A 12,879-nucleotide genomic window follows, 5' to 3' on the forward strand; every position below is an offset into this window, starting at 1 on the left:
TCTGAGTTTTTTCAAACGAATTTATAAATTGAACCAATGTGCATAAAAAATATTTAAGTTTGAGAAACTTATATAAATACCAATAAATTTCATCCGTTAGAAAGGTTTCTTGGTAGTATCGGAAAAACCAATTTTCGGCGAGATCCTGGAAATGCCAGCCGATAAAAATGGAAATATTATCCGCTAAAAATGATGATATTATTATTTAACTATTGCCAAACATACACGCACTGAGGAATCCTCCCTATAGAAGACCGATTCAATCTAATATATAGAAAAATATATCAACATCTACAATACCAAATACATATATACGTATGAAAATATATTTCATGATGGTTCTAATTTTTTTTAACACAATGGTTCTACTATATTGATTTAAGATAATAATATTGAGACTTTTTTTTATATAGTTGGTCGTACTATCAAAATTTAAGTTTGACAAAAAAAACTACATGCATCATATTTTAGAAATAAGGGAATATAAGTTAAAATCGCAGCTAATCTTCCCACTGCAAATCACTCTGAGCATTCTAGCTAGCTATTCTAGGGTACGCATTTTTTCATTAATGGACTCGTTTTTGTTGGAACGGACTCGTTTTTTCTAGCTAGCTAAGATAGTTAACTAATAGGGAGTTAGCTAGATATAGCGTACGCGTTTTTATGGAACGAACTCGTTTTTTTCTAAGAACGTAAATCAAGAACTGTCTTAGATTTCTATGGAGCGCCCTATCCTTTTTTCATTTGTTGCATCATTGGGACGAACTTAGGCAGCAGCTACCATATCTTTTTTTCTATAAAGCAAGGCCGGCTGTTTCTACCGGATAATCAAATCAGTTATGTACGGGATATTTAAACGGAAAAGCTATGATTACTCCTATTAGATTTGGTGTCAGCTTCCCGTGGGACCTCTCCTCTACATATATAGAATGTGTCAAACAGACCTATATCGTTACGTAAGTTTTAATGTCTCATTAAATCCTAACCACAAATATTAGATCTAACCACTAAAATAATTAAGATGATGTGGATTAACCTAATGTCTCTATTAAATATCCTTATTTTGCTTTTAGTATATAATATAATATAATATAATATAATAATAGATTGATTGAAAACATTTCTCTTCTTGATTAATGAAAAAAAACTTTTTTGCCTTCTTATCGGTTTAAGAACAAGTTCAAAGGAGAAAGCCCAAAATTCAAAAAATAAAAAAGGAGAAAACCCGAAGGGTCCACCATATGCAATGAGGACACTTGACCTGGCTAGTGAACTTCGTCTCCGACTGTGCTGTACATACTCCGTGCCCGACGCTGTACGCACGTCTAACTTGATTTTTCCGAGTCCGAGCGAGACCTCGACTCCGTTTACGACTTGTTTTTCCTGGCGTTTGAGCTTCACGTTGCTGTTCCATAGAAGAGAGGAGCGCATCGCAGCAGACAAGCTTAGCTCGTGTTCCTGATTTCGACCTTTTCGGTTGCCGAACCAGCAAATTCGAGGATCCTCGCGTCGCCAGGGCGCGGCTACTTCGAAGTACAAGCACCGGAGGCATGAAGCTACTTCCGGCCGTGCTCGGTCTCATCCTCCTCCTCGTCCTTGTTCTAAGCCCCAATGGCGCGGAGGCCCGGCCTGCCCCTGCCGGCGGCTATCCTCAGAAGAAGTTGTCGAGCTACAGCTTCTTCGTCTTCGGGGATGACTTCGCCGACAACGGGAACCACCCGCTAACCGACCCCGTCACCCAAATGTCGCGGCAGTGGGCCTACCCCTACGGCTCCTCCTACGTTGACGCCGATGGAAACCCGCGACCAAATACTCCATCCGGCCGCTTCTCCAACTACCAAATCCAATCAGATTTCATTGGTAAGCATTATAATTTCGTACTCAGATACTCACTCATGTAATACCCGATACATGTGTCATAACTTGTTGCTTTAATTCAACGTACTTGCAGCAAAGATCTTGGGGCTCGAGGAAGCACCTCCGGTGCATGCTCTGACGGCGGAGAAAACCTGCGACCCTTCTGGCATGACCTTCGCTTATGCTGGTGCTGGCGTGTTGGATGGCTCGTCGACGCACAAAGTCCCCACTCTTGCCAAGCAGGTCGACATTTTCAGGAAGATGGTCAAGGACGGGATCATCTCAGAGCAGCAGCTGAGTCGCTCAGTGGCCCTCGTGGCCGTCTCCGGCAACGACTACTACGGAAGCTCCAGCACCATTGGCCTAAGTAACCCTAGCGATGTGAGTATCTAGCAACAGATCAAAGCATGCATACATAAATTTTTAACAGTTTTTTCTTTCGAAAGGAACAATTATTTTGCCTGTGCATCTTAATTTCTAACTTTTCATGTATATATGCAGATCAATGCTTATATTGGGAGGGTGACAAAGGAGATTGCAGCCAACGTGGAGCAGTTGCAGAAGCTAGGGGTGACAAAGGTTGTCGTCAACAACCTGCACCCTGTCGGATGCACGCCGTTGCAAACACGGACCAACAACTACACCGCGTGTGATGTCTTCGGAAATTTGGGTGCATCTGTCCATAACAGCAACCTCAAACAAACGATGGAGGGCAAGAAAAATGTCCACGTTGCCGACCTCTACACCGCCTTCAGTAATATTGTGGATACCGCCCCGGGTATGTACATACATGCATCCATCCACAAGTGCCTAAAGTATTATTTACAAGATTTCGGATATGTAGATGGATTTGACTGTGTGCTTGAGCTTCGTTTGAATTTCTTTTATTTATGTGCATGCAGGTAAAGGCCAGGAGCTATCTAAACAATTCAAGCGCAAGCTTTCGCCATGCTGCGAAAGTTTTGATTCAAATGGTTACTGCGGGCAACAAGGTGATTCCTCGGAGCCTTTGTACAGAGTGTGCGACAAGTCCAATAAATTTTTCTACTGGGATGACATGCACCCGACGCATGCAGGGTGGAAGGCAGTGATGAAGCAATTGGAAAAGCCCTTGAGAGAGTTTGTAGATCAAGACTAGATAGATTCCATGATATTCATAGAGCTACCGATGCAAGCTCAACATCTCTAATTGTTTTTTCTAGGATTGCAGCTTACTTAGTTTGGAGTATATATTTAAAGCTAGCCTATGGGTTTTCTTGTATCTAAAGTCAATATGTTTATTATTTACATGACTTCGTCTTCTTCCTTTTGTGATTTTTTTGGGTTCATGGTCACGTGTACAACAAAATATATGTTGGAGGCCCGCTTCCGTACCCCCCCCCCCTTCAAACTCCAACATTCCAATGGTTCAGATTGCTCTATACCCCTTCATAAGCTTAATTACAAAGTGGTACGAAACATTCCTGATATGTTTTGGGAGGGTCTTATACCCAAAACCTATATGTTTTACCTTTTTATTTAAAAAAATTAACCATAAAGAAAACTGTTCACATAAAGAGGAAGCCATAGACTTGTCCAATATAAGTACCTACTATCTCTCAGTCGACTGAGAACTAACTTCGTTCTTAGTAAGATGATGTCATCAAACCTGTGTTGCAAGTCATGTTGCACCTCATGACTAAACCGAATCACGATGCAAATCAAATGACATAAGACTTGACTGAGCACGAAGCTATTTCTCAGTTGAGAACTAGCAAATCCCATATAAGTATAATCCTAAGTAGTGTGAATTAATTTGGTGGGTCCAACCGGGACTAAAGGTGGATTTTTAGTGTCATCTAACAAAACTGTCGGTGGGATAAGGACGCGTGGGTGGACGCACTGCTCGGCGAGATAAGGCATGTAGCGCACGACATCCTGTCAGAGGAACAAGACGAAGCAAGAAGCGGCGCCGGTCCTATAAAAGGAGCGTCGCTAATTGCAAGCAGCTCAACAAGCCAACCAAAAGGTAGCGAGAGCTTTGTCCCCATAGCCGGAGGAAAGGGTTGGGACATCTCCCGTGGTGGAGCTTCTCAGAGATGTCGTTGGTGCACACACCCTAGAACATCTTCGGAAGTTCTGCCTCGGGAAAATTTCCCCGCAAGCCTGTGAAAGCCTCCATCTCCTCTAACAGTGTGGGGGAATCTCCCTATGGTACGTCACAACCTCTATATAACTAGCAAAAAACGCAACCATCTCAAGTGTTAATATCTTACATCTTCGAGGAAAGGGTTGGAAAATCTCCTGTGGCGTAACTTCTCGAAGATGTCGTTGGTGCACACACCCTAGGATATATTCGGAAGTTCCGCCTCGGGAAAAATTTCCCGCAAGCCCGTGAAAGCCTAACCAAGAAGGTAGGAAGCTTCATCCCCATGGCTGGAGGAAAGAGGTTGGAAAATCACTCGTGGCAAATCCATCTCCATTATTGGTCTATTCCTCACACTGGAGGTGTTGTCATGTCAGTCAAGTCTTCAACTGGAAACCGGAGCGTGTGCTTCGTTAATGGTTCGAATAGTTATATTAATTATTTTACAAATTAGAAAATGGTTTTGGATTGCTTCTCCAACCGGGACTAAAGGTGCTCACGACCTAACGCACCCATCGCAACTCCTTTAGTCCCGGTTGGTTGTTGCACACACCAACCGGGACTAAAGGTTACACACACGTCCTTATCCTTTCCGTCCTTTTCAAAGCTTTCCACCTACATCTTCCGCCATTTCCACCGCTTCCCGCCATTGTCGCTGCTATATATGTAGGCGGGAAGTGGTGGAAGGGCCACATCTCATACCATAGTTCCACAGATTTCTCTCTCACACTTCTCATCCATGGCGTCCAGTGATCTTGCCCTCACCCACGCGGAGGCGGAGGCACCCAGGGCCTACAACTACCCCTGCCTGCTGAGGTTCCTCTGCCCCCGGGCTGGAGCCTGAGCGCCTGAGGCGTACCAGTCTCCCCCGGCCCCCAAGATGCAGCTCGGCGTGCGGCCATCACCCACCACTACTACGTCGAGCTCACCCCTGAGCAACACATGGACCGACGTTGGGATCCCGACAACGTCGCCACTTGGGACGCCTTCTTTGCCAATCGACGGGAGATGGAGCTCGCCAGGTACGAGGGGGTGGGCCGCCTCCCGTGGACAACAACGAGGCCGGCCGGCGGCTATGGTGGGGCAGTCAGACCTTTGAGGGTGTGATGAACCACATCTTGGCGGGCGACTACCCCCGCCTACGATACCCTCACTTCCACCCACCGAAGAAGGAGTTCCCAGGCCAACGCGTGGCCATCCGCGCCTCCCTGGAGCCACCAATACCGTCGCCGGTGGAGGCTGGCCGGTCCTAGTGGCATAAGGAGCAGCAGGCCTGCCGTGCGTGCCGTGGCGATGACGGCCAAGGTTGCAACTGCTGCGGCCATCTATCCCCGCCGCGTGCGCTTCTCGTAAGTTCCAGCCACGCCCGGTGAGCGATGACGACGGCTCCTCCGAAGACAACGACGGCGACCTTGAATACATGTACTATAGGCCTAGATATGAATATGACTAGTCTTTTATTTGTAATAGAATAATAATAATTTTATTGATCCGCATCATCCACCATGATTATGGTTTTAAATTAATTTGATTGTAGTGGAACCAACCAGAATTAAAGGTCCCTTTTTAGGGTTTTCAATTTTCCAACCTTCTAGATGTTTTTTGAGCAACTAAAAGGTATTTAGTCCCGGTTTGTGATACAAACCAAGATTAATTAAAGATGCTCGCGGCCTGACGCACCCGCCGTCTCCCCTTTAGTCCCGGTTTTTATTGACTTAGGTGATACAAACCGGGACTAAAGGTCCCGATCGAACCGGGACTAGACGTGGCCACGCGTTTTAGTCGTTGGAACCGGGACTATTACTAGAAATAACCCCGGATCATATCACGGCCGAGACTAATGCTCTTTGCAGCTCCGAACAAAAGACCCATTTAGTGTCTGTCTAGGCACGGGGGTGGGTGGTACGTTGCTCAGGCTGCTGCTTGAAGTCATGGTTGTTCCTCAGACGCTTCCGGCACCGGTCGTGACGCGGTATCAACGCTCGATGTCGTGGTTCTTCACCATGTTTGGCAACGGATCGAGCAAGTCGAGTTTTGTGTAGTCATGCATTGTTGGTGTGGAGGAGTGGTTTTGTGTGTGTGTGTGGTTGGACAAGGTCTCTTCTGACCTTTGTTCTTGTGTGGGTTGTATCTGGCTATGCGACAACCTCTCCGGCATCATCCTGTTGGACTTCGCCACGGCCAGCTTCGTTCTCATGGACTTCTGCAATGCCCTCTTTGCGCTGGAGAACCTCTCTGACACATCGTCGATGTGTCCCGCCACGCCCTGAGAGCTTCAACCTCTCCGGCGTGGAATTGGTTCCAGACAAGGATATTCTTTTTCCAGACGAGGAGCCCTGTTTTCAATTATGACAGCAAGTTTATGTCCAGAGCTAGAATAAAAGTTCACAACTCAAATTAGTGAGTGATAAGAAATTAATCAACTTTAAATCATCTTTATGCTACTCGTATTTCTATACTCCATACTGCTCTAATATACTAGAAAAAAATCTGTATAGATATTCCCCACTGTATTCCTAGAAAAAACTATCTTGTGACATCACACTGCGTGCAGCCACGCTGACACTTCAATTCGTGTCAAACAGGACCAAAATGTTCACGAACTTGAGATTTTCCTAATTCTATACTTAATTTGCACAAGCATTGTATCAGATAAAATTAGAGTTTAGTTGAATGTAATTTGACCCCTAAAAAAATCTAAGTTCCCTCACTCAAACTGACTTCAATCTAGAAGGTCGCAGACCCACCACTATGCTAGAATAGCGGTGTTCCCTGTTGAAATATAAATGTAATACCTAATTTTTTCATCAGAATATAAATATAATACCTAATTTTTTCATCAGGTCGATCTTTTAGTTGCATTGGCTAGAGTAGGCAGTTATACGCGGTATCAGAGCTAAAAGATCTTAAATTAAAGATTCGGTTGGCGCAATATAAATTAAATATTGTAGCCCACTTTTGGTCCATATTCAGGCTGAGAAGTGTTCAAGTATAAATGTAATGCCTAATCTTTTCTACCAGATCGATCTTTTGGTTACTGTGCATGCAGTTCTACATTCGCGGGCTTGGCCTTATTATTGATTTTCGTCTGGTTCACTAAACATTTCTCTTCTTGATTAATGAAAAAAAACGTTTTGCTCTCTTATCGGTTTATAAGAACAGTTCAAAGGAGAAACCCAGAAGGGTCCACCTTATGCAACGAGGGCCGTTGGCTTGGCTAGTGAACTTTCGTCTCCGACTGTGCTGTAGGTACGTGGCGCGTTCCTGTGACTCCGTGCCCGACCTGTACACACTTGACACTTCTAACTTGGTTTTTCCGACTTCCGAGAGTCCGAGCGAGACCGCGACTCCGCTTACGACTTGTTTTCCTGGTGTTTAGGGCTTTGCGTTGCTGTTCCATAAATAGAACAGAGGAGCACATCGCAGCAGACAAGCTAGCCCGTGTTCCTGATTTCGACCTTTTCCGTTCCCGACCAGCAAGTTCGACGATCAGCCTTCGAAGCACAAGCGCGGGAGGCATGAAGCTACCTCCGGCCGTCCTCGGTCTCGTCGTCCTCCTCATCCTTGTTCTAAGCCCCAATGGCGCGGAGGCCCGGCCTGCCCCTGCCGGCGGTCATCCTCAGAAGAAGTTGTCGAGCTACAGCTTCTTCGTCTTCGGGGATGACTTCGCCGACAACGGCAACCTCGCGCTAACCGACCCCGTCACTCAGATGTCGCGGCAGTGGGCTTACCCCTACGGCTCCTCCTATGTTGACGCCGATGGAAACCCGCGGCCAAACACTCCGTCGGGACGCTTCTCCAACTATCAAATCCAATCAGATTTTATCGGTAAGAGTACTGTAATCTCGATCAGGCTCACTCATGTGATATTACGTGCATCATAATCAATACTGCATGTTGCTCTATTCAACGTACCTGCAGCGACGATCTTGGGGCTCGAGGAAGCACCTCCGGCGCATGCTTTGACGGCGGAGAAAACCTGCGACCCGTCCGGCATGACCTTCGCTTATGCTGGCGCTGGCGTGTTGGATGGCTCGTCGACGCACAAGGTCCCCACCCTTGCCAAGCAGGTCGAAACTTTCAGTAAGATGGTCAAGGATGGGACCATTACACAGCAGCAACTCAGTCGTTCCATTGCCCTCGTCGCTATATCCGGCAACGACTACCACGGGAGCTCCAGCACCATTGGCCTAAGTAACCCCAACGATGTGAGTAGCTAGCAACAGATCAAAACATGCACGCACACATAGATTTCCAATAGTAATTATTTTGTCTCTACATATCTTAGTTACTGTGCTAACTTTTCATGTATGTACATATGCAGATCAATGCTTATATTGGGAAGGTGACGAAGGAGATTGCAGCCAACGTGGAGCAGTTGCAGAAGCTAGGGGTGACAAAGGTTGTCGTCAACAACCTGCACCCCGTCGGATGCACGCCATTGCAAACACGGACCAACAACTACACCGCGTGCGACGTCTTTGGAAATTTGGGTGCATCCGTCCATAACAGTAACCTCAAACAAACGATGGAGGGCAAGAAAAATGTCCATGTTGCCGACCTCTACACCGCCTTCAGTAATATTGTGGATACCGCCCCAGGTATGTACATACATGCATGCATCCACAAGTATGCCAAAGTATTATTTACAAGATTTCGGATATATAGATGGATTTGATTGTGTGCTTGAGCTTTGTTTAAATTTCTTTTATCTATGTGCATTCAGGTAAAGGCCAAGAGCTATCTAAACAATTCAAGCGAAAGCTTTCGCCGTGCTGCGAAAGTTTTGATTCGAACGGTTACTGTGGACAACAAGGGGATTCCTCGGAGCTTCTCTACAGCGTGTGCGATAAGTCCAACAGATTTTTCTACTGGGATGACATGCACCCGACGCATGCAGGGTGGGAGGCGGTGATGAAGCAATTGGAAAAGCCCTTGAGAGAGTTTGTAGATCAAGACTAGATAGTTTCCTTGATATTCGTAGAGCTACCGATGCAAGCTCAACATCTTCTAATTGTTTTTCTAGAATTGCAGCTTACTTAGTTTGGAGTATATATTTAAAGCTAGGCTATGGGTTTTCTTATATCTGAAGTCAATATGTTCATTATTACGTGACTTCGTCTTCTTCCTTTTGTGATTTTTTTTGGATTTATGGTCACGTGTACAACAAATATATGTTGGAGGCCCGCTTCCGTACACCTCCCCCTCCCCCCTTCAAACTCAAACATGTCAATGGTTGAGATCACTCTATACCCCTTCGTAAGCTCAATTAGAAAGTAGTACGGAACATTCTCAGCTCTTGATATGTTTTGGGAGGGTGATATACCCGAAATCTATATGTTTTAGCTTTTTTTTAAGAAAAACTAACCATAAAGAAAACTGTACACATAATGAATACTACTCTACTATAGTTCCCAAGAAAGAAAATACTCTCTTCGGCTCAAATTAGTAGAGGAAGCCATATACTTGTCCAATATAAGTAGGGTGTGACTATTTCTCAGTCGACTGAGAACTAATTTCGTCCTAAGTAAGATGATGTCATCAAACCTCAGTTGCAAGTCATGTTGCAACTCATGACTAACCCGAATCACGATGCAAATCAAATGGCGTAAGACTTGATTGAGCACGAAGCTGGTTCTCAGCTGCTGAGAACTAGAAAATCCCATATGAGTATACTCCTAAGTAGTGTAACGGCAGAGCTATGTATGGGCCGTACCGGGCCACGGCCCATCCAGGATTTTGGCAAAACAAAATTCATCTACTATGCATCAGATGTACAAGCCCAGCTGCAGCCCACGAGATGACCACCACAAGTCCAGAACATGCACCATCTCTGCCTCGTTGACTACTAGTCACAGTTACTCGAGTAGTCGACCAACACCACGAGTCATTCCACGACAGGAACAATGGAGGTGCCTCGGAGAGCTAGGTTTGAGAAATTAGAAGAGCAAGGTCGGGGGAAGGAGCGGAGGCGGAGCAGGGCAGCACAATAGCAGCAGCTCTGGACTGCCTCCCACAGCCAGGGACACGCACAGGGTGCTGCTCCTCTAGCCGACGAATTGTGGCCATCCAGCAATCCCATGCCCCAGGCGGCAGACGGCTAAGCAGCTAGCTATAGTCCTCTATCTGCTCCAAATTCCATGCTCATCTGCTGCAGTTTTCCCAGGCAAGTACAAGACAGGCACACACTATTGAATATGTGGATCTGACCTGATTTTCAACTATTGTGAACCACATGTAGTTTTGAATGTATGTCTTACTATATAATTTGGATTTTTTGTGCTCTGAGTTAGCTTGGCCCGCCCAACATTTTGCTTGAAGCTCCGCCACTGAAGTAGTGTGAAATAATTTGGGCTAAGGGGTTTTACTTTTTTTTTACCTGTTAGGGCTATAAGCCCGAATGTGACCATGGAACCAATTGGCCATATGGCAACTCAAAAAGCTGCATGTGGAAGATTAGCAAAGAGATAGAAATTCACCAAAACTTAAAGTTCCCCGATGGTACATGATACGTCTCCAACGTATCTATAATTTCTGATGTTCCATGCTTGTTTTATGACAATACCTACATGTTTTGTTCACACTTTATATCGTTTTGATGCGTTTTCCGGAACTAACCTATTGACGAGATGCCGAAGGGCCAGTTGCTGTTTTCTGCTGTTTTTGGTTTCAGAAATCCTACAAAGGAAATATTCTCGGAATCGGACGAAATCAACGCCCAGAACCTTATTTTTCCCGGTAGCTTCCAGAGAGCCAGAGAGGGACCAGAGGGGAGCCCTGGGGGCCCCACATGTGGTGGCGGCGCGGCCCAGGGGGGGCGCCCCCCTAGTGTGTGGGACCCCGTGGCCCCTCCGACTCCGCCTCTTCGCCTATTTAAGCCGTCCTGACCTAAATCTTCGAGACGGATTGACGAAACACCAGAAAACCTTCCAGAGCCGCCGCCATCGCGAAACTCCAATTCAGGGGACAGAAGTCTCTGTTCCGGCACCTCGTCGGGACGGGGAAGTGCCCCGGAAGGCATCTCCACCGCCATCTACACCGCCATCGCTTGTCTCCATGATGAGGAGGGAGTAGTTCTCCCCGGGGCTGAGGGCTCTACCGTAGCTATGTGGTTCATCTCTCTCTTTGTGATCTAGTTGAATATCATCTATGTGTTACTCTGGTGATGTTATTAAAGTAGTCTATTCCTCCTCCATGATGTAATGTTGACGAGTGTGTGCATCATGAAGTACTTGGTATAGGTTATGATTGTGATCTCTTGTAGATTATGAAGTTAACTATTACTATGATAGTATTGATGTGATCTATTCCCCCTTTCATAGCTGATGTTGACGAGTGTGCATGCTATGTTAGTACTCGGTATAATTGCGTTGGTCTATCATGCACTCTAAGGTTATTTAAATATGAACATCGAATGTTGTGGAGCTTGTTAACTCCGGCATTTAGGTGCTCTTGTAGCCCTACACAATTAATGGTGTTTGTCATCCAACAAGAGAGTGTAGAGTGGTTTTATTATGTGATCAATGTTGAGAGTGTCCACTAGTGAAAGTATGATCCCTAGGCCTTGTTTCCAAACATCGAATCTCCATTTATTTACTGTTATGTTGCATGTTTACTGATAACCCACAAGTATAGGGGATCGCAATAGTCTTTGAGGGAAGTAAAACCCAAATTTATTGATTCGACCCAAGGGGAGGTAAAGAATACTTATAAGCCTTAACAACTGAGTTGTCAATTCAGCTGCACCTGGAAAAGCACTAGTAACAGGGGTGATGTGAAAGCAGCAGTAATATGAGAGCGGTAGTAATAGTAACACGACGACGATGAGCAGTAATATGAGAGCAATGGCACCAGAAAATAGTTGATACTACTTCCAATGACATGTAGGAACGAGTATATGATGATGAGAGATGGACCGGGGTTCTCAGCTATCTACACTAGTGGTAACTCTCCAATAACAAGTGTTGGGTGAACAAATTACAGTTGGGCAATTGATATGATTGAAATAGCATTAAGACAGAACATCTAGATTATTAATCATGTAGGCATGTTTTCCATATATAGTCATACGTGCTCGCAATGAGAAACTTGTACAACATCTTTTGTCCTACCAGCCGGTGGCAGCAGGGCCTCTAGGGAATCTATCGGAAATTAAGGTACTCCTTTTAATAGAGCACCGGAGCAAAGCATTAACACTCCGTGAAAACATGTGATCCTCATATCTAAGTCTTCCCCTCCAGTTATCCCAGATTGCTTTGTCACTCCGGGGCCTCGGGTTCCGGACATAGACATGTGCAAACAACTTGTAGATACAATCTAAGCAATAAGTATAGAGCTTAAATCTAAGATCATGCCACTCGGGCCCTAGTGACAAGCATTAAACACAACAAGATTGCAGCAACAATAACTTCATAAACTTTATAGTAACAATCCATCGGATCCCGACAAACACAACACCGATTACATCAGATGAATCTCAATCATGTAAGGCAGCTCATGAGATCATTGTATTGAAGTACATGGGAGAGTATACCAACTAGCTACAGCTAGAACCCGTAGTCCATGGGGGAACTACTCACGAAGCATGATGGAGGCGGTGGCGTTGATGGAGATGGCTTCCGGGGGCACTTCCCCGTCCCGGCAGGGTGCCGGAACAGAGACTTCTGTCCCCTGAAACGGAGTTTCACGATGGTGGCGGCGCCCCTGGAGTCTTTCTAGAGTTTCGTCAATTGGTATCGATGTTTTAGGTCAGGACGGCTTAAATAGGCGAAGAGTCGGAGTCGGAGGGGCCACGGGGCCTCCTCACAGTAGGGGCGCCCCCCCTTGGGCCGCGCCGCCACCACGTGTGGGGCCCCCAGGGCACCCCTCTGGTCCCCCTCGACTTTCCGGAAGCTTCG

The 12,879-nt window shown here is 45.8% G+C and overlaps 2 protein-coding genes across 2 annotated transcripts; both read left to right on the plus strand.

Moving 5' to 3' along the window:
* The first annotated feature begins 1,550 nt into the window (after positions 1-1,550).
* Positions 1,551-2,995, plus strand: LOC124685900 (GDSL esterase/lipase At5g03600-like). Its single transcript, XM_047219923.1, has 4 exons — positions 1,551-1,860; positions 1,952-2,238; positions 2,359-2,635; positions 2,760-2,995. The coding sequence occupies exons 1-4, from the start codon at positions 1,551-1,553 to the stop codon at positions 2,993-2,995; spliced, it is 1,110 nt and encodes a 369-aa protein (XP_047075879.1).
* Positions 2,996-7,500: 4,505 nt separating this feature from the next.
* LOC124685901 (GDSL esterase/lipase At5g03600-like) lies at positions 7,501-8,944 on the plus strand. Its single transcript, XM_047219924.1, has 4 exons — positions 7,501-7,810; positions 7,904-8,190; positions 8,307-8,583; positions 8,709-8,944. Exons 1-4 carry the CDS (start codon positions 7,501-7,503, stop codon positions 8,942-8,944), a joined length of 1,110 nt encoding a protein of 369 aa, XP_047075880.1.
* Positions 8,945-12,879: the final 3,935 nt, after the last annotated feature.

Source organism: Lolium rigidum, chromosome 2 (assembly GCF_022539505.1).
Source record: "Lolium rigidum isolate FL_2022 chromosome 2, APGP_CSIRO_Lrig_0.1, whole genome shotgun sequence".
NCBI classification, from domain to species: Eukaryota; Viridiplantae; Streptophyta; class Magnoliopsida; order Poales; family Poaceae; genus Lolium; species Lolium rigidum.